This window comes from Mya arenaria, chromosome 12 (assembly GCF_026914265.1).
Source record: "Mya arenaria isolate MELC-2E11 chromosome 12, ASM2691426v1".
NCBI classification, from domain to species: domain Eukaryota; kingdom Metazoa; phylum Mollusca; class Bivalvia; order Myida; family Myidae; genus Mya; species Mya arenaria.
The window spans coordinates 27421256-27443563 of NC_069133.1; the positions used below are offsets into that span (position 1 = coordinate 27421256).

At 34.7% G+C, this 22308-nt stretch overlaps 1 protein-coding gene across 1 annotated transcript; it reads left to right on the forward strand.

The window, feature by feature from the left end:
* The first annotated feature begins 1907 nt into the window (after positions 1 to 1907).
* Positions 1908 to 17058, forward strand: LOC128211489 (lateral signaling target protein 2 homolog). Its single transcript, XM_052916328.1, has 12 exons — positions 1908 to 2041; positions 2576 to 2854; positions 3144 to 3293; positions 3536 to 3588; positions 3929 to 4018; positions 5079 to 5168; positions 6760 to 6861; positions 7616 to 9670; positions 9999 to 10162; positions 10387 to 10710; positions 11042 to 11145; positions 11611 to 17058. The coding sequence occupies exons 1-12, from the start codon at positions 2006 to 2008 to the stop codon at positions 11737 to 11739; spliced, it is 3576 nt and encodes a 1191-aa protein (XP_052772288.1). The 5' UTR covers positions 1908 to 2005; the 3' UTR covers positions 11740 to 17058.
* Positions 17059 to 22308: the final 5250 nt, after the last annotated feature.

Genomic DNA, 22308 nt, shown 5'->3' on the forward strand with positions numbered 1-22308 from the left:
ATTGTTATTGAAATACAATTAAAGATTTGTTTGTCTTATTTGTTACAATTTTCTCCACAAAGTATTGGATGAAATTTATAAAGGCTTTGCCTTGATTTACTAAGCACTAAAGGTTAGTGTTTTTCAATATGCTAAAATATTCCGAACATTAACAATGGTACAGTAAAGTAAGATTTTGATGCCTGGTTACCCCAAACAATTGTTGCATTATTCTAAAAGGGTATTATATATTTCAGCGAATTCACATATATTATGTACAAAGTTCAACAGTCGAAACATTTTTTGTAGTACCATATTGCTATTTCAGTAGTTTGATTTTAGTTCTTGATAATGTATTATCTAAAAATTCTGATATTTGGGGTATAAATAAATAAAATATATTTTTTGTTTGGTTTTATATCCAGAAAATCATACACAAAATTTATCAAGCTGCTCATTGTTTGAAATGATGGCCATCAGGGTATTACAACCTTAATTAACTGTCACTTTCAAGTTACTTTAACCTCAATTAAAGGTGTTATGAAGCCCCTTAATCCCTTAGGAATTTATGACCATGTCACATATGTTGCCCATTAATGAATGTGCGACCTTCATTCCATTCTTTAATTGCATTTATGAAAAGACAAAACAATGCTTATAGCATTTTTTTACATATATACCACTTTATAATAGAATGTCTTGATTTTGTTTTAATCTGAGAAATAAAAAAAAACATTAATAAAATCTTATGTTACACTTATGTAACATTTTATCAACACATTTTAAAAGCATTTAGCACTTAGTGATGAAAAAACGTTTATTCTCTTCCCGAGAGTTTTGATAATTGGCATAATGTTTATTCTCTGTGTTAAAGTGTTTCATCTTGGCTTGACATATTAAATTATAATTATATGTTATTCTATTCGTAATTTAAAAGCATTTGAAACTCAATCTATAATACATTTCTTACAACTTTGAACTCAATGTATACTTTTGTATTTCTTTAACTTCGTCTGCTAAATCTAGATATTTTGAAATATTATGAAGAATTTTATTTGAAGTTCAACTCATTTTATTGTCTGTTTTATTGATTGACAAAATGTTTAAAAAAAGTTTTTCAAAAAACTAAAACAAAAACAAATGCTGTTTCAATTATTATTGGGAGCAGTAGCATGCACATGATATATTGTGTGAGGATTTCCTCAGGGGAGAGGGAAGATTTATGGCTAAGCGACTAAATAGCTAAATGGACAGTCGAGCATATTTTTTATTTATTTCAATGTAAATATTTAATCAATTATTGTATAATCATGTGTTTCAAGTATGTATATTTTGTATGTATTACATATTTTCTCTCTGTTATATTTTTCTTCTTAATATTTTCTTGATTTTTAAAAGAAAATTCAAAATAAATTGTTTACTGCTGTAGTTATTTTATTAAAAAGGTGAGAAATTAAGGGGTTGAAAAGTCGTCATTTATTAGGGGTTGAAAAGTCTTTGTTTTAGGTGGGGTTGAAAAGTCTTAGCACTTTTAGGGGTTGAAATGACAAACGGGTTGAAAAGTCTTTGATTTCACAAATGACAAAGGGGTTGAAAAGTCTTGGGGTTGAAAAGTCTGACAGCCTCATACATTCATCCATTCATTCATGCATTTACATTCTGGGTCAGGCTTTTCTGGTAATGGGCCTTTTTGACCCGACACCTTTTATGCACCAATGACTCAATCACATTCGTTCATTGATTTATCTATTTATTTACTCTTTTGGCTTTATGGCTTTATTGTAAAAAAAATATTGTTGATTGCTAGTATTTTATTCCAAGTATTTTTTACAGTACAGTATTTATTTCTAGAGTGTTGTCTGCTTCAATCAGTAGCTTTTCTTGCTCAGAGATTTTCTTTGACTTTAATTGAAAACCAGGAAGTCTCGACATCATCGACATTTTACGAGAAAAATGATGACTAAAAATCATATTTTTGTTTATCCCATTAGATAATGATATTGTTTGTTAAGATATTTGATAAAAGATGAATTCGTTCAGACGATGGCTATACAAGCCAAAGGTATGCTGTAGCTTGTATGAAATATGAATTGATTATCATTATTTCATTTTCAGAAAAAAACAAAACAAAAAACATTCAAACCAAAATCTTTATTATTTACAACGTACAAAAAAGGTGAACAAAATGTTATGTAATTGATTTAATCTGTATTAAATCGTGAATACGTCAATGCCATCTTATATTTAACTGGTCAAGGACTTCAACAAAATGTTTTGCTTTTTTCAATTGGTCTGCCCGCTTAATCTGCTATGTTTTAAATTTATCAATGTGTATATATTGATTTATTGGGAATTTTTCAAGTGAAAAAATGTACCATTGTCACAAAGAGTATAAAAAAATAATGGCCATATAATCAGCTGAAAAATAAAGCCTTGGATCTATATTCTGACACTAAATTTAGAGTCTGAGTTAAGTTTGAGACTTAATTCCTTATTTTTTTATTTTTAAAACTGATTTTATGATCATCTTGCACCTCTCTCAAAGATTACCTTTTAAAGCAGCTATGTTTGATTGTTGTTTACGTTTTTATTCCAGAAAAATGACAGCACCCTATTGGCCAATTTCTACTTTGCTGATGATGACTTGAATCAAGTTGCGGCTGAGTTGGACAGTTTTGATGGCCGGAAGGATCCCGAACGATGCACAATGCTGGTTAACCAGCTTCGTGTGTGTCAGGATAAGGTCCTCACTGTCATCCAGAGGATCATGAATGACGCCATCCCGACCCAGAGAGCTAGCCGGGACTTTCGGGTCAAGTTCCCAGATGATGTCCTGCAGGAAAGTCTTGCTGGACAGCTCTGGTTTGGTGCTGAGGTGCGCATCTAGATGATATTATGTGATGAATTTCCTTTTTTTATGTAGTTTTATTTAAGTTTGGTGATAAGGGTAGGATTATGAAATATATGTTTAAAATATCTTTCACAAATCCAAATGATAGCTGTTCTTTTACATTAAAAGCAAATAGTCATACCTTTGAACGCTATTACTAGAAACTTAATCTGTAGGCGGTTTGTCATATTTTCAGTGGCTACACATACATTGTGACATGTGAGACTTGTATTATTGTCAGTGTGTACCATACAACATTGTTTTCTGTTTTCAGTGTCTGGCGGCAGGCTCAAGCATACTGAACCGTGAAGTAGAAAGTGCCAGCATGCGCCCACTAGCCCGGGCTCTCACCAAAAACCTAGACAGTCTACGGGGCGTGCTCCGGGAACAGTGCCTTAGATCCTGCACCGAATATACATGGAGGGTAGGATACATGGGCAGATTAACTTAAAGCATTAATCATTAAAGACCTTCCAATTTAAATTGGTTCTTAATATTTTAGTAAAGACGATTTGAAACATCTTTATTATCAATATTTGCATTTTGGGTGTACATTTCAAGTAAATGTCATTCAATTAAGTATACTTATATAATATCAGATAATCATAATTTAAAGTTGATAATCTGGTATATAAGTCGGTTAATATTATGTCCTTGCTCTTTCAGATTCAGGAAGCGCTTGTGATATTTGATAAGTTGTTTGCTGAATTTGAGCTAAGGTGTGTACATTTTTCTTGTTTGGATTCAGAACATTGCATTTACTGGTATTGTATGCATTATGTATGATTTCTGTCAAAAGATGTCTGGTTTTTGTCCAATTTGAAACTTACCAAAGTGATGTGTTTATTCAGTTTAACATTCATTTTAAATCACAGAACCTCTCATTGCATGCTGAAAGATGTGTGTGATTTATTTTAGAAAATATTTTTACCCAACAGCTCTTTTAACCATGTGTGGATTTCCAAAATCTGTTAAAGTTAGTTAGTAGTCAGACAGAACTTAAAGCAAACCAGTGAGTGCCGTCAGCATAGCATTGATCATTAATCTTCTGCTTTCCAGTTACGTGAGTGCCATGGTGCCGGTAAAGACAATGAAGGAATATGACATGTTACAAGAGGTCACAGTGCTCTTCTCTGAGACTGTTCACAGGTGAGAGGGCAGTTTGAATTAACCTTAAACATCCCTGTGTTTATATGTGTATTATTATTGGTTTATGTTATCATAGGGTGTTAGCTAGAGAGTTATGGAAGGATGTTGCAACCTGCCCTTTTTTGGTAGCACCCCTGTGCCCTTATGGAGACCAGCATGTGTACCATTCTGCCCTTAAAGAATTGAATACTAAAGACTGTCAACTGTCTTTAGTTTTGATTAAAATTGAATAAAATTATATAAACTTAGTTACAAACTAAACATATGTGGCAGTCGACACCAAATATTACTTCATTTTAACACAATTCCTAACACTTTTGGTCAAATTCAAAATGTTCCAGTTCTTCACAGCCCGAATCAATCTGCATTTTTCTCCCTCAGCACCATGTTCCTCCTCCGCAGCACCCTGTGCTTTTTAAAACCTGGCTTAAACCCTAGAACTTATCGGTTATGTTATGATTCTTGTGTATTATTATTGGTGTTGTTACTTGAATATATATATGAAAAGTTAAGTCCAATTAAAGAGAAATGTATGAACCAAGTCTTCTCTGATATAATTAGGTACATGAATTTCATATAATCTGTTTGTTCAATCATTAGGGACTGCCAAACATTTGCAAGTCAGAATTATGACAATTGTTAATTACACTCTTAGAATGTATGGACTTAAATAGCTTCTGCTTTCCAAACATATGTGGCAGTTGACACCAGCTGTGCATGAGGTCACCATGACCATCTATTAAACTGTACATTGGTAGAAATTGAAAGTAAAGTTTTCTTATAAAATTTTGTCGTCTACAAGGGATCTTGTATTTATAACTCAAGCTTCATTTTTAACAAGATATGAAATTGTGTACATGTACATATAGGCAAGCTATATACTACAACCAGTAAAAAGTGATTAATTGTTGAACTTGAAGGTTAGTGTAGCTATATTGTTGTTTTCTGATTTCATGCAAAACAGGGAGGGTAGAACCGGAATATCTGGGGCTCTGAATTGCAGGAAGATTAATATTATCATAAACAGTTGAATGATATATGATTTCTTTCACCTCCACAGAGCACTCCAGCTGGGCCTGTTGAGTCAAGATACGGTTGATGACTGCGACCCTGCCCTTATGTTCACCATCCCCCGTCTAGCCATTGTCAGGTAAGGCACAGCTAAGTGCAAGGTCTTAACATCCTTTCAGATATGTTATTTTCTACTCGTTTTTAGCTCAACTATTCGAAGAATAGGTGGGCTATACTACTCGCACTGGCGTCGGCGTCCGATTAAAGTTTTATGGCAAGTTCGGATTTTAACTTATAAGTCCAATACCCTTCATTCAATTGACTTAATACTTCACACAGTTGTTCAGGGCCATCACATGATGAGGTTAGATAACTCCATATTATTCTTTACACAGATTATGGCCCATGATTGACTATGGAACTTAGGTTAAAGTTTTAGGGCAGGTTGGGATATTTATTGATAACTTCTATACCTTTTGTTCAATTGACTTAATACTTCACACAATTGTTCAGGACCATCACACAATGAGGTTACGTAACTCCATATTATCCTCAATACAAGTTATGGCCCCTGATTGACTTAGGTTAAAGTTTTAGGGCAGGTTAAAGTTTTAGGGCAAGTTGGGATTTTCACTTAAAACTCCAAACCATTCATTTAATTGACTTAATACTTCACACAGTTGTTCAGAGCCATCACATAATGAGGTTAGATAACTCCATATTATCTTTTATACAAATTATGGTCCCTGATTGACTATGCAACTTAGGTTAAATTTTTAGGGCAGGTTGGGATATTTATTATTACTTCTATACCCTTCATTCAATTGACTTAATACTTTACACAATTGTTCAGGACCATTACCCAATGAGGTTACATAACTCCATATCCTTAATACAAGTTATGGTCCCTGATTGACTTAGGTTAAAGTTTTAGGCAAGTAAAAGTTAAGGGCAAGTTGGGATTTTAATAAAAAAACTTCTATACCTTTCATTCAATGTACTTAATAAAATTCAAAATTATTTACGACCATCTTACAACAAGAAACATAACTCCATTTAAACCCTAAATACAAATTATGACCCTTGAATTTTTTTAATTTCTTTTGAAAGGCATATTTTTATATTCTTAACCACATTTTTATAATGGGAAATCAAGTTATTTGAATGACTTGCGTCATTGTTCCGTCAGGTTGGTGGGAGGGCAGCATCAAAGTCACCTTATGTATCAAATAATTTTAGTTAGGTTTGACATAAAGAGACCAAACTTGGTAATATTACATTGTTATTGTATTACGACGGCTCTTGTTTATTTATGTTAACATTGCAGGGTTCTTAATAAGTTTCTGTTGAACTGTCTTAAATATAAGTTTCGGTTGAATCATCTCATATAGTAAATAAATCACCAGCTACTACCGTACTTATTCTACTAAGGTTTAACTTATTTGCCAAATTTGATTTGGCCCAACTGCCATTTGAATCGACCATATTAGCCGTCAGACAATGCTTAAAATGTAAACTACTATGATAGTTCTGCAGTTTTATGTGGCTTTGCTTAGATTGCTTTGTTTTGTAAATTCTATAAAGTTGTTTCATGTATTTTACTAAGTATTAGTTTTGTTGAAAGAAATTTTAAATCACTATTAAAAAATATTCAGTTTAATCTGCTAACACAATAACAATTTGTATGCATATCAACCTTATACAAAGTACATGTATACTATATTGACCAGTGGTTTGCTGGTGTACCCTGAGGGCCCCCTTAACCCGGACATGGAGCCGACTAACATGACAGAGATGTTCAGACCCTTCCAGACCCTCTTACAGAAAATCAGGTATGACATGTCAATGAAGACATTCAGTGTGGAAATACATTGAGTGATTTCAGATTTCATTGTGCTTCTAATCCATATTAACAGTTTTGGAAAAAATATTCATCCTCTCATTGCTTTGAAGAAGTAGAGTTTATTCATGTAAACTTTTAGTTCTGTGTAATATATAAATATATATATTTCATAATATCAAGACAGTTACTGTAATGCAATATCCAAACAAGACTAATTTGATATTGCATTACGGTAACTGTCTTTGGTCACCAAACTTGCATGTACATTATAGATGTATGTATTTACTGAAATAAGAAATGCAAACAAGAATCCAAATCACTCTAACTAAACTAAGGTGATCCCCATCAGGCATCTTGTGGGTATATGATTAACAGTGTAATCTTCAAAATATTTTTCTGTCTTGTGTTTTAGTATTTTATCAGCTTATTGGTTTTTGGCAGAAAAAAGTTCAGATATTGTCATATAGCCTTGGTGGTGTTGTCGTTGGCATCATCATTGTGCAAAACTGATAATGTTTGCCATTACTCAAAAAAACATACAAGATATTTAAAACTAGGTACCGGTACACATGTTTCCAAAGACAACAGTAAATGTATATCAATACCTCACCTGTAACTCGCAATTTAATAATTTATGAGTTATGCCTCTTTTTAAACTGTTAAATAACATTCATTGGCATTCATTCCACGAAGTTTTATGTTCAGTGTTTTATGTTGTAATTGTTTTTCTTTTTCCCACCCAGGGAATTGCTGCACACACTGAGTGAGCTTGAACTGTCCATGTTGGAAAAGTCCCTGTGTAGCTGTGAGGAGCCTGATGTGCCTACTCCAGCCCTCGTCAGCCAATCAGATGCCCTGTTACATGCAGGCGGCCAATCAGAGGTCCTGTTACAAGTGGACCAAGGCTTCCATGAAGGGGGGGAGGGGATAGTGCCTGTTGATGCCATAAGTCTGGACATTAATGACTCCTCCCCTTTGTCAGGAAGTCCGCGGACTCCTGTCAATCAGATGAACTCAGAACCAGACTTTGCACAGATCTCGCCATGCTCAACCCTGGTGGATGAATTTAATTCAAGTGGTATGGACGATAACAGGTTGAATCTGAATTTGAACAAATCAGAATCCCAGGACTCAGGTCTTCACAGTGAGAACGTGAGTACATCAGACACTGTTACGGTGGATAGTCCGCCTGCTGTTGCACTTGAACATGACAGCCCACTCACTTGTGTTAGAACTGCTACCAGCGATTCTCGGCTCAATTCTACAAACACAGTTACAGTGGATAGTCCATCTTCTGTTTCGCCTGAACATGACAGCCCGCCCACTTGTGTTAAAACTGCTACCAGTGATTCTCGGCTCAATTCTGCAGAAACTGTTATGGATAATAGTCCACCTGCTGTTGAACTTGATCATGACAGCCAGCTCGCTAGTGTCAGAACTGCTTCCAGTGATTCACGGCTCAATTCGGCAGGCACTGGTACGCAGGCGACAGAAGCCGAACACTTTAGTAAGGATCAAACAACTTGTGATACTGAAAATATTTGTGATAAGGATACAGATGGTGATAGTGATGAAGCTGATAGTGTTTGTGAAAGAGATGTGGAAGGCACAGCAAACTCTTCTTATGATGTTGGAGATTGTAAACCTGTCAATGAAAGTAGTTGTGAACAAATTGGTGATACTAGTATTAAATTAAATACTGGTAATAGTGATAGTACTAGTTGTGATACTAGTAAACAAAGCATTGATTCTGAAGTTGATTGTTTGTCACAAAATGATTCAATCCAAGGTGCTACTCAAAATGCAGATAACAATGGAAGTTTATGTGAAAACTTCACAGAGCAGAGTGAAATAAGTGAGGATCCTCTTGTTAAATCCTCAGCCGAAGACACTGTGGGTGAAATTTCCTCAGAAAGCTCATCTCATCCTACAGGAGTGGCCCGTCAGTTTAGCTGGCAGTATAACGTACAATTTGCCTTGCCCCATATCAGTCTGAACCAAGACCCGGACATGGATCGGCAGTCCTCGGGCTCGTTTTCCAGTGACAGTACTGTGTCTGAAGCGGGACATATTGGGGAGAGCGTGTCTGACTTTGTGATTGAGACACTAGCCAATATGAACATGGGAACTGACAGGAGCAGGACCCAGTCCTCTCAGAGTCATCACAATGTATTGTCAAAGCGGTTGGACACAATGGAAAGACACCATCACCACAACACTGCTGCTAACCATGGCTCGTCATCATCATCATTCTGTCCCCAGAGGAGTAGAGAAGTCCCGGACCTGTCTGTTCCCTCTACCTCACACCAACAACACGGCTCAAGACACCATCGCTCATCTAGCAAACCAAAGAGTTTATCAGCACAGGAAAAACGAGACTCAGTAGAAAATATTAGTTGTGAGATAGGTGCGCAATCAGACTCAGGTGTGGGAGTCTGTCAGGCTGAAACTGCTGATAAAACCAATGAGTCCAGCCTGGAAGAACACAAAGATACCACAAACATCTCTCAAAACCAAAAATCTAAACATGCAACGAATGGTGATGAATCAGATCAACACACTAGTGTGACTGATGGCTTAAATCTGGAGCAGGCAACAGGAATGAGCAATGGTGGGGATGTAGGGGTTGTCGTGGATCCGGGGTCAGGTGGGCCTGGCAAAGTGGGGGTCAGTCTAGATGGCCCGGTGTTAAAGTCGGAGGAGATAGGGGACACAGAAGGCGGAGAGGAGCTGAGCATGAGCTGTTCCAGCTGCCAGACCTCCTCAATTGGCTGTGACTGTGAGAATGATCAGCTCTGGTAAGCTGCTCATTTTTTTTGTTTGTTTGTTTTTATACATCTATGAAAGCTACACATTCTTTTCTTAACATGTGTTTTGTTAGGTAAAAAAATAAGAAGATAGTCAAACTGGGAAAAATGGGTCTTCCTCTCAGTCTTAAAAAGTATCAATATGTACAGGGCTCTTTGTTGACCCGAGGTCTCTGGATTTGACCAGGGTGATTCGCCAATTACGAATTTATGAAAATGCACCATCAAGATTCTATCATGGCTTAACCAGTAACTTCTGCTGTGTATAATGTAAAAATGTTCTCTTAAATGACTTTCATTTGCAATGGATTTTTTACAGCACATGTATAGGGAGTGAGACCAGTTCCTACAACTCAGACGGTAATGACGAGGAGGAGGTAGCATTGGCGATCCGAGCTGCAGAGTCAGCATCACGTAACGAGATTAGGGCAAGGTTTTGTAACAGCACAGATCTCATACACAGACTGTTTGTTTGCATAGCTGGTGAGTTGTGCATTCCCTTTGTATCGAATATCATTGATCCATTTAGCTATTTATTATAGCTACTTATTTTAAGTGATCTAGAACTTTTTCTTTTTTGTAATGTTACTTGATTCATCATGTTGCATTTTGAAATAGGGTAGTAAAAGTAAAGTATACATAGTTTGCCAGCGTTTGTATCTTGCAAGTTGTATTCAATTCTCATATGCTCAAATCTTGGCTTGCAGGTGTGGCAGACCAGTTGCAGACAAACTATGCGAGTGATCTCCGTCATATCCTCAAGTGTGTGTTTGAGATGCACACTTCTGATGATCCCATAGAAGACACACCTCCAGCCCCACCACCTCAGCAAACCACACCAGACACCAGCAACTCTCCATCTACCCATGATCCTGCAGTGCCTATCAACCAGGAGTCTCCTTGCAATGGGATGTCTCCTAACAACCAGAATATACCAGAAACAACCAGCCAATCAGGTCCCATCCAGCCTGACATCCAGCCCCGACCCCGCGCCACCAGGGTCTCATCCTCACCCAGAAGAATATTTGATGGTTAGTTCTCCAGAATAATGATGCGCTGAAAAAGAATGAAATGCATACATACTTTGTTATGTTTTCGAGATTAAAACAACATGAAACATGATTCTATTAATAGTTCAAGAATTTGGTCTATTACATATTAGACCTTAAAACTACTACTAAACTCTGTTGCAATTAACCTTGTCTGGAGCATAAATTCTATACTGTCAGATGGAATCTAAAAAAACTTCATACAATGATAAAGCACAATGAGCGGAAGTGCAGTGCACATGAGACATAACTCCATTTAGCAAATTACAGAGTTATTGCCCTTTGTTACTATTTTCTTGTTGTTTCTGAATAGAGCCCCCAGAATGGGTCCCGGATGAGGAGGCAGAGAGATGTACTGCCTGCAAGACGTCGTTCACCTTCGTACGGCGACGACACCACTGCAGAAACTGCGGAAAGGTTACTCTCCCATTTCTTGTTCAGATACTGGTTAACAGTTTAGGATATGAAAAGTGTTACCTTAAAAGACATACAATGGCCTGATTGTTCAGAACTCTGTTAAAGTTATCAACATTGTTAACTGGATAGTTGTTTACTTTCAAATCTTTAATAATCTGAAAGTTTCATGGACAGATATGTTCTTTGCAGTACCGTACTTTTCGCAAGTATTTGGACAACTGATTCAACTATGCTTGTTTTACTGAGATATATCTGCACATCATAAAATATTTAAACATTAAAATTTAACAATGATGCTGTTAACAAACTTGAACAAAATTCTGAACAATTATGCCATTGTGTTAACAATCGATGGATGTTTAACAACAGCTTTCAAACCTAAATGCTCAAAAGTACAATAGCTTGTTTAATATCCTTGTTTCGATTTAGATGTTAATAAAATGTATTCTGTTGCGTCTTCCTCAGATCTTTTGTTGGAAATGTTCCTCCACAACGGTTCCCCTGCCGCAGTATGGCCACCAAAAGCCTGTACGAGTGTGTCACCGATGTTTCCTCTACCAAGTCTCCCACTTCACAGCTACAGCTCAGTACTGACACACAACTGTATAGTTAGATATAGAGCTCCTTACAACGACTGGCAAAAACACTGTACATAAGACATGAGACCTATGGGATAGTCCGGTAGTGCTCAACAATGTACAGACACCACCTTCTGCACGAATGGCATAAAGCTGTACATAAGACAAGAGACCTATGGGATAGTCGGGTAGTGCTCAACAATGTACAGACGCCACTATCTATCATGACTGAGATTACACATTTCTGACACTGGATAATCTCAATACCCAGGGGCTGTATTCCTAAAGCATCTTAAGTCATTTCCTAACTTAAGTCGATTTTCAAAATTTTCATAGTCAATTAAACGAAAGGTTTAAGTGTTTTTAACATAAAAGTATTTTATTTACATTAAGGTCTCTAAAAATAATAATATTTTGGAAAATCTTTAATTCTTATTTCATATGACTGAAGCAATACTTGAATGAGGAAAGTAACTTAAGTAAGGAGATTTATGAATATCGCCTAGAACTGGAATTTCTTAGCACCAGCACATAAAAAATGAACATTGATTTTCTTTTGTGCATCTGCGCCTGGGGCCATATTCATTAACATCTTAGTGAAAATTTTCAACTTTGTGAAGAATTATTTTTTTGTAGATTTAATTTAAAAGAAAAAGAAAATGTTTTACTCAAAAGAAATGAAAATAAGCAAGAAAAAAATTCCAAGGAATGAACGCATATGAATAAATTTAATAAAAATAAGAGGGTATTTTAAATATACATTGTTAAAAAATAAAAATAAATCACTTAAAAGCTTTATGAATACAGCCACTGAACTTATGTATCACAGCCACCGCACCTTTGTAAGCCAGTACTCAAATTAAGTATCACATTGGTAAGGCTCAGATTAAACATGGCATTTAATCCATGCTGTTTGAAAAATAATCCTATATCTAGTATTTTATGACTATACCATTTTATACTACAAATTTGGATATAAACTTTAGACAGGGATTGTATTGTAAGATAATTTGTGCAATGAACTGTTGTGTATTGTTACATATTGCGACATAATTTATGATGTTATGTTTGTGTTACTCGAATGCAATGTATACGCTTCCTTTTATACAGATCTTATAAACTTAAATTATGCTTAAGTTTTTCTGGATTATAAAATAATGTATTTAAAGTGCCTATTATTAACAGTTCACCAGGGGGCCATGATTATGAACAGTCTCAAGTCTGAGTCTAGACATACAAAAGTGGTATCATTAAATTACCAAAATCACCTTTATTCAGTTGATTTTACAATCATAAATATGAACATTTGTTCATTTTCGAAATAAATAGTAAAATTTTCTAGAGAGACAGTATAAATGGAATGAATATTTGCAGTCTTGTGACTTAAGTCTAATATAAGACACGAGAGTTTAGAATTAATTCTCAAAATCAGAATTGAGAGCTTTGAACTTAAAATTACTGTACAGTTGCTTAGATTTTACTTTGCTAGGAGATTTGCATCTAAAACAGTAGGAAGTACCTTGAAATGAATATAAAAGACTTGGGGGGACAATTTCAAATGGGGTCTAAACCCCTTAACCCGGCTAGGAACTCCTCATATTGAAACCACCCTCAGTAATTTTCAGGATTGACAATTTTCAGCTGATAGAACCCCATTATATACTAAAAAAGCTAGGTTGTATTAAGTTTCTGTTTTACATGTCATAGGTTTAATGGCATTGATCTCCAGCATATACATTTATGTGTGTTTAAATTATGCTTTATGGCAATTTATACAGATTTCTCAGTGAAAAGATATTGACGATTTCAAACAGTGAAATAATTATGTGATATTTTTCTCTGTTTAAAACTAAAATAATAATAATAATAATAGAAATAATAATAATAATAATGATAACAATAATAATGATAATTATAAAATAATAATAATTGATAACGTATTGATTTTTTAAATTTTATTTTTTTAATTAAGAACGCATTAAGGCACCTCAGTATTTTGTCTAGTTACAACGTGATCCTCAACTATGACATGTAGATATACAAATGCAGGAATGATACAGTTGACTGCAGGTGGTGAAATACATGTTGTTTTTTTTCACCCTGTGGTGAACTCTATGTATGAGAAGTCTTTCAGGTCAATTTTTGGTTGGGTATTATGGCATTTCACCAGATAACGTCTTGCGGAACTGGAAACGTACATTTTAAGAACTATAACTGTTTTTATTGCTTTTATCATATTTATTTAAAGCTTATATGTGTTATGTTGCATTCTTCAAAGCTTAATGTTTTTATATTTTACTGCATTTTACCACAATATATGTAATCAATCGGAATTTAAAACATTCGGAGGGTTATCAAAGGGGTTATCTATGCTATTTATATGCTTAGTGTCACTGATTTTTACCAAATATCAGTTAATTAGATTGCACATATTTTTAAATTAAAAATATAAAAAAATAAAATAATAAATTGTATTCAATTGAACGGAGAAATCTTTATTAAAGACACAGATTTGAATATCAGGCCCAAATTTTTAAAACAAATCATCTATAACAGAATTCAGCTAAGCTCACTTAGTTTGTTTTGGTTTCCCTGTGTTATATATTTACTTGGAAGAGTTTTATGACTTGTAAATGGAAATATTGTTATTAAAATCACTATAAACTGTTATATTATTACATGAACTTAATGTTAAGGAATGTTTTGGGGTACTTGAAATGAGAGACTAAATGTTGTTAAATTGATTCCAGTAATTCATCCTAGGAATTATTATGCTATAATCTTTGACAATTTTTTTTATTTTCTAGGTTATATTCTTCTCTTTGCAAATTTTCTGTTGTTTATAACACTATCAATTATTACAATGTTGAGGTATTTCTTATCTTGAAAAAATGAAGATTTTTGTGCAATATATGGTACAAGTTAATAATTCTAGTGATTACCAATCGTGTTGAATAAAGAGCAGTTTCATAGCCTTATGTAAGTCATGCCCCAATTTCTTGCAACATCTTAAAAAGTCCCTTATACAGGGATGTGATTTGTCCGCGGATTCGCGGAATTCCGCGGATCTAATGCCCCAGGGACTCCCCCCCCCCAAAAAAAAAAAATAATAATAATAAAAAAAAATATATATATATTTTTTTTTTAGCTGATTAAAAAAGTTACTAAGGTGCTTTTGGTTGTTAGAGTTGATATACCTGTGTGCTTTAAATTTCAAGTCAGAAGAACCCTCAAAAGAGCTTCCAAAAAGCCAGTTTTCTTCTAAGGCAGTGTGCTTTTGACCCCAAAAGTGCCCCCAAGAACCCATGGCTGAAATGGTTTCAGCTCTTCAGCTGCCAGGTTAATCACATCCCTGAACTTATAACAGAATTAAGCTAAGCTCACTATTTTTGCTTTGATTTAAATTTTGTAATATTTACAGTTTTTGGCGTTCCAAAGGAAACCATCTTTATGATAATCACAATAAACTTCTTTTTAGGCTTAAAAACTTTTGAGATATTTGGGCCTTGTGACAAAAACTTCTATTCTTCTTGAACTTATATTGGCACTGTGGACATGATTTCCAGCTTAATTTTGAAGATGTGTTTTGTTACCTTATGAATATCTTTTGCACAAATATAACATAATGCTGTTTATCAATTATTGTCGGCGAATATCATTTCATGCTTCGCTGGTAATTATAATGTATAGCTGATGTTTCAGCCAATGGGATCATCAAACAAATTCTGATTGAATAATTTAGAAAGCTTCTGACAAAAAATGACTACCAAAGTTTTATATAGCCATTATGTTATTTGTTTTTTTAAGCGGGTTAGGGTGATTCTGCAATTTATGAATTCATTTCGGCTAGTAAAGACAATAGATTTGGCAAAGACAATTAATTGTTTAGCAAAGGAAAAGTAAACATTTAACTATTTCTTATTACTGTTAATACATCTCTTGTAAAATAATTCATATCAGTTCTTGTGTTCATTCTGATTTACTAAAATAAAATTAAAAAAATATTCAGCAAATTTGAAAAAATTGCCTTCGCATTGGACAAAAAATAATTTTGAACACTAAATACTGTTCAGCTATATATTGTAAAAGAAAAAAGGTCAGTCCTTGTATAAGAAAAGAATAATCTGTGCATATTTTATTATCTACAAATATTCTTCATTATACTGATATCTTTTAATCACCAAAGAATAGTGTTTCTTGTATCATGTATGTTAGGTGCGGCTAACTAATCCATTAAAGCATTGTGATAAATTGTCTTGTTTTCTGGCTTTAGTATTTTCAGAATAACACATTATAGCTGCCAACTAAAAAGTTTTTAGAAGCTCAAAAGGTTTTACTAAAGTCACTTTTTATTCACTTGTAGCAATCCCAAATAAAAGCTTATACAAAAGCATAAATGTTCATATCACTTGGATGATTTATTGTTTGATGGTTATCCTGGCATAAAAATCTCAACACTGTAAGGTTGTCACAGAAAACAAGAAAATAATTATGTTTTCATTTCCCTGTCCTCCAGGCAAGAAATCAATTTACATAAATACATACCTAGTAGTATAAGGAAACTATGACACAAGGTACTTTTCCTCTGTGTCTAACAACTTCAATTTTTAATTATTTCCTGGAACATAGCTGATGTTGTTTCGACTGGGAAGCTTAGATTAGTACCCCCCGAGAAAACTGTGACCTTTTTGTTTTGTTTTTAAATATGATATGTAACCCTGATGTTGTTTTAAACTGTGATGAATTATTATATAACATTATTTCTTAGTTTCTCTTGCCTGTAGCATTGTTTGGCCCGAATTTCGCGAAACATCTTAAGTCTCTTATAACAGGATTAAGCTAAGCTGACTATATTTGTTTTGGTATAATTTGTGTTATATTTACATTCTTGAGAGATTTTTGTGTTTAAAAGGAAATTATATTTATGGTTATCACAATAAACTATATTTTATAGGTAAGATATTTGGATTAATTAAATAAGTTACTCAAGATTGTTATGCTTAAGAACTTTCGAGTTAATTGGGGCCTGTTAAAGAACTTTTGAGTTATTCGGGGCCTGTTAAAGAACTTTCAAGTTATTCGGGGCCTGTTTCTTAAGCTTTTCTTCAAAATAGTTGTCTTAATAAATTAACACATTTTTAACATAGAGTTTTTTATATATACATACACCTAACAGAATGCCTTCACATTACGTTTTGTATGATTGAGTTAGCATGTCATTGTTAATATTGCATACTAAATGTATCGTTTTGTATATGAAATCATAACCATTGTCAAAATACAACGCATATTCTTAGATAAATTTTGTATTTGGAAATACACAAAAGTTTGTTTATTTGTTGTTGTTGTTATTTGAAACAGACCCTGGGTACGTAATTACTAACGCCTCAATTGAGTCTGAGGGAGACTCGAATCTCAAAACTGCGAATCTTAATCTTCCGGTAAAATAATGAAAAGTGAGGCACTGAAGTTAAAAAATGCTGTATATGTTCAATAACTAGTCTTACTTTTTATGTATTCTCCGTGATATTAATGACTTTATCCTTTTTAAAGCTACACTCTCACAGATTGAACATTTTGACAACTTTTTTGTCTTGAAACGAGTCAATATTTGCGAAACAAAAAGGAAACCAGTCATACAAGAATGCTGACAAAAAATTAGATGCAGAAATTTAATATTTAAGTTCAAAAATATATAGAATTTTTCTTAAACCGTTAGTAACAATTTAAGCCATAAAACATTACTTTTCAAACGGAAATATGAAAATCTGCGATCTGATTTTTTTGTGAGCAATCTTGTATCATTGGTTTGCAGATATTAACGCAACAATTTGCACTATTTTCAAGACAAAAAATAAAAAAAGTTGTAAAACTGGTATATCTGTGAGAGTGCAGCTATAAAAATTTAAGTGTTTGAGTCTAAGCTTTTTAACTCGACTATTCGAAGAATAAGGTGGGCTATACTACTCGCCCCAGCGTCGCTGTCGGCGTCCGGTTAAAGTTTTAGGGCAAGTTGGGATTTCCACTTATAAGTCCAATACCCTTCGTTCAATTGACTTAATACTTTACACAGTTGTTCAGGGCCATCACATAATGAGGTTAGATAACTCCATATTATACTTTATACAAATTATGACCCCTGATTGACAATGGAACTTAGGTTCAAGTTTTAGGGCAGTTTGGGATATTTATTTATAACTTCTATACCCTTCATTCAATTGACTTAATACTTCACACAATTGTTCAGGACCATCACACAATGAGGTTACATAACTCCATTTTAGCCCTAAATACAAAATATTGCCCTTGATTTTTTTCTTTTAATTTCTTTTGAAAGGCACATTTTTAGCTCACCTGAGCACAAAGTGCTCAAGGTGAGCTGTTGTGATCGCCCTGTGTCCATCGTCCGTCGTCGTCGTCCTTCGTTAACAATTTGACTGTTAACACTCTAGAGGTCACAATTTTGGCACTATCTTAATGAAACTTGGTCAGAATGTTACCCTCAATAATGTCTTGGATGAGTTCGATATTGGGTCATCTGGGGTTAAAAACTAGGTCACCAGGTCAACTTAAAGGAAAAGCTTGTTAACACTATTGAGGGCACATTTATGATTGTATCTTCAAGAAACTTGGTCAGAATGTAAATATTAATACTCTCTAGGTCAATTTTGATTCTGGGTTATGTGCGGTCAAAAACTAGGTCACCAGGTCAAATTGAAGGAAAATCTTGTTAACACTCTAGATGTCTCATTTATGACTGTATCTTCATGAAAGTTGGTCAGAATGTTTTTTTAATAATCTTTAAGTCAAGTTTAGATCTGGGTCATGTGCGGTCAAAAACTAGGTCACCAGGTAAAACCATAGGAAAAGATTGTTACTACTATAGAGGTCACATTTATGACTGTATGTTCATGAAACTTAGAATGTTTATATTAATTAGCTACTATAGGCCAAGTTCGAATCTGGGTCATGTGCGGTCAAAATCTAGGTCACCAGGTTAAATTAAAGGAAAAGCTTGTTAACACTAGAGGTCACATTTATAAAGGTTTCTTCATGAAAGTTGGTCAGAATGTTTACATTAATTATCTCTAAGTCAAGTTTAAAACTGGGTCATGTGCGGTCAAAAACTAGGTCATAAGGTCAAATCATAGGAATAGCTTGTTAGCTCTCTAGAGGTCACATTTATGACTGTATCATCAGGAATCTTGCTCAGAATTTTTATATTGATTACCTCTAGGCCAAGTTCGAATCTGGATCATGTGCAGTCAAAAACTAGGTCACCAGGTCAAATTTAAGGAAAAGCTTGTTAACACTCTAGAGGTCACATTTATAAATGTTTCTTTATGAAAGTTGGTCAGAATGTGTATATTGATTACCTCTAGGCCAAGTTTGAATCTGGGTCATGTGCGGTCTAAAACTAGGTCACCAGGTCAAATAATAGGAAAAGTATTTTAACACTAGAGGCCACATTTATGACCATATGTTCATGGAACTTGATCAGAATGTTATTGTTGATGATCTTTATTGGATCAGGTGAGCGATTCAGGGCCTTCGGGGCCCTCTTGTTATATTCCTAACCACATTTTCATAAAGGGAAAACAAGTTATTTAAATGACTTGCGTCATTGTTCGGGCGCGCTGGTGTTAGGGCAGCGTCAAAGTCGCCTTATGTATCGAATAATTTGAGCTAAGTTTAACATAAAAAGACCAAACTTGGTATATACAAAGAGTTTATGGAGACCTTTTATGGAAATGCGTTTGAGGCCCCTAGGATCAAGGTCAAGGCTACTATTAAACGAATAAGGGTTGTTATTGAATAACTTAAGTAAGGGTCTTCATATTGGTACCAAATTTGGAATATAGGAAGGGTTTATATAGACCTTTCCTGAGATTGTGTTTTGGGCCCCGAGAGTTATGGTCTAGGTTAAGGTCAAAATAGAAATATGGTTAGTACTGAATAACTCAAGTAAGGGTTGACATAGTGTGACCAAACTTGGTATATAGGACAAGTTTATGCAGAGCTTTCATGGATTGCCTTTTGGCCCCCTGGTCGCTGTTACTAAAAATAGATTACTGTTTCAGTTATGGTTGACATACTGTGTCCAAACTTGATATGGACGAAGAGTTTACGGAGGTCTTCCATGTGATTGTGTTTGGGGCCCTAAATTAGGATCAAGGTCACTGTTACAAAAAATAGAAGAAACAGTTGAAACTGAATCTCTTCTGCCAATCATTAAAAACCTGGTTTTGTCACATTGCGATTCTTGTTCACTTTTCAATTAGATTGTTTTATTGCTTTTGGCAGGCACATATTACATCGTTATTGTATTCACTTCTAAGTCAAAGCGGCGTAGTATAGCACACTGTCTTACGACAGCTCTTGTTCCTTAAAGATTCACTTGGGCATTTAATCTTGGAATATAATTATTTTTCAGAATTGGGAATAACAGCTATAAAACGGCTGAAATCTCCATGATGTTGAGCAGCCAAGAGCGAAGAGTTCATTAAACCTAATCAAATACATATAAGTTATAAAATTCTATTACCGTGCATTTGATCATTGTTTTAGTTGAAAGAAAATTGAAAAATAAAGTTACAACAATGAAACACAAAATGCCCAGTTCAATTGTTAAGGATGGAAATACTACATAAGTTGTATGCACTAGTACCAAGGACATCTAGTAATAGTAATTTCAATTTTAAACAGAAATAAAAAAAAAAAAACATTCCTATTGAATTGCAGCGGGATTCAGACAATTGCGTGAGGCAAGGTAGCATATGCATGTCTCTATTGCAGGTTTAAATTTACTTAATGCTCTGAAAGTGAACAGCCTATTTTAGCTACAACTCCAGCTGACAACATTGTCATCCTTTTCACCAGTCATTATGGTCTTTAGTTGATGGTCAGCACGAGTAAGCCATGATGTGGAGTTTTGCCTACTACACGGCAAAATGTGCGAATATCGAGATTGGGGGAAAATGCAGCCAGGGTGATAAGCCCAGCCAGATAATGTATGGGGACACATCTATCGACAGCACACACATGTAAACTCATCTGGGTATCTTACAACCGCCCATTGGAAAACTACCATATAATATTGATGATGTCTGACAATGTGTTGGATGAATGTTATTTTAAATGCCCTTTTCATGCGTTACCTTGTCATGTGTATCTTTTATCATTTTACTGTTTTATATACTTACATATTGTGTCTTCTGCAAATCTTCAGTGAATGGAGGCAATAAAATATATAATAAAACGTTTGTAATAAATGGCAACAAGACTTTATCTATTTTGTTTTATAGTTTGGTGCAACAATATATTAAATTAGTTTTAGGACTTGATATGAACTACGAGAAAATGAGGAGGTCAGTGTCAACTGTGGTTGGTCAGTCAATTGGTCAGTGTCAACTGTGGTTGGTCAGTCAATTGGTCAGTGTCAACTGTGGTTGGTCAGTCAATTGGTCAGTGTCAACTGGTGAGTCCATTGCAATCTTCCTTGTTCGGATCATAATTTAAAAACTGCTGGATAGAGTGTATTTAAACTTCATTCAATGAACATACGACATGGAGTGCAGTGTACATGTACCACAACTCTATTTTAGCAAACTGCAGAGTACATTCTCTGGATAGAAAATGACCAAATAAGCCATGCCAGTAGATCATAGGTCCTCGTTGGCCTCTTGCAGGGATGTGCCTTTTGTTTAATGTATGCTTTTGAGGGTCTTAAAGATGAACACATTTGAAAGTTTTAAAAATTACAACATTTTTATTTTGTAAACATGTTTTTAAAGATAAACATAGTCTATACGGGTTACATTTGGTAATTTAAAATGTAAACACACGTCATTATATGTTATTTTCAGATCAACATAGATATGTAAACGATAAGCATACACAGGAGATGGAAGAACATAATATTACACAAGAGTTTGGGATGCAGCCAATGCCGGTACTAGGTGTACACCCTAAGTACCATTTATTATTTAAAAGCGTTTTAGGAGAGTTAGTTTTATTCCCAATGATGACTGGAGGTTGGTGTTTTTTGAGTAACTTGTCATTTAATCTAATCATGAAACATACATGCCATATTTTAAAAGGCTCCCCAAGGGATTTTTTTAAGAATTCCAGGGGATTTGAGTCCCATACCTGGGGATTTTCATACTCGCCATTTTCATTATCTTTAATTGTGGAGGATATTCATCCCAAACCGGGGGATGGTTCGAAATTCTGGGGGATATGGCATGTATGATGAATGAATAAGTTCTCTAAATCATCATTATTTTTTAGCTAATTCGTCAGCATGCTACATACTGGGAGGAGAGTTGCGATTTCTTCGTTATAGTTTTGAATACAAAAAATGTACTTGGAAACTGCTTTAGTAATTTAGTGGAATGACAACGTATGATCAAATGGATGAACATGACCCAAAACTTGCAACACAGTGAAACCTCAATTATGTTCACGCGCACCGCCACAACCAGAAGACGTACGCTTTAATATAACCGTCTAGCACTCTCAGTGCTGGAGGCGTGCGTCGAGCAGACGCATTAATCATGGTAGTGCCAACGCCTCGCAACCGCGT

Excerpts from the sequence above, each read along its gene's own strand:
- LOC128211489 (XM_052916328.1), top strand. The coding sequence starts at position 2,006 with ATGAATTCGTTCAGACGATGGCTATACAAGCCAAAG. Across the intron at positions 10,711-11,041 it reads ACCCAGAAGAATATTTGATG|AGCCCCCAGAATGGGTCCCG; the intron begins GTTAGTTCTCCA and ends GTTTCTGAATAG. Across the intron at positions 11,146-11,610 it reads ACTGCAGAAACTGCGGAAAG|ATCTTTTGTTGGAAATGTTC; the intron begins GTTACTCTCCCA and ends CGTCTTCCTCAG.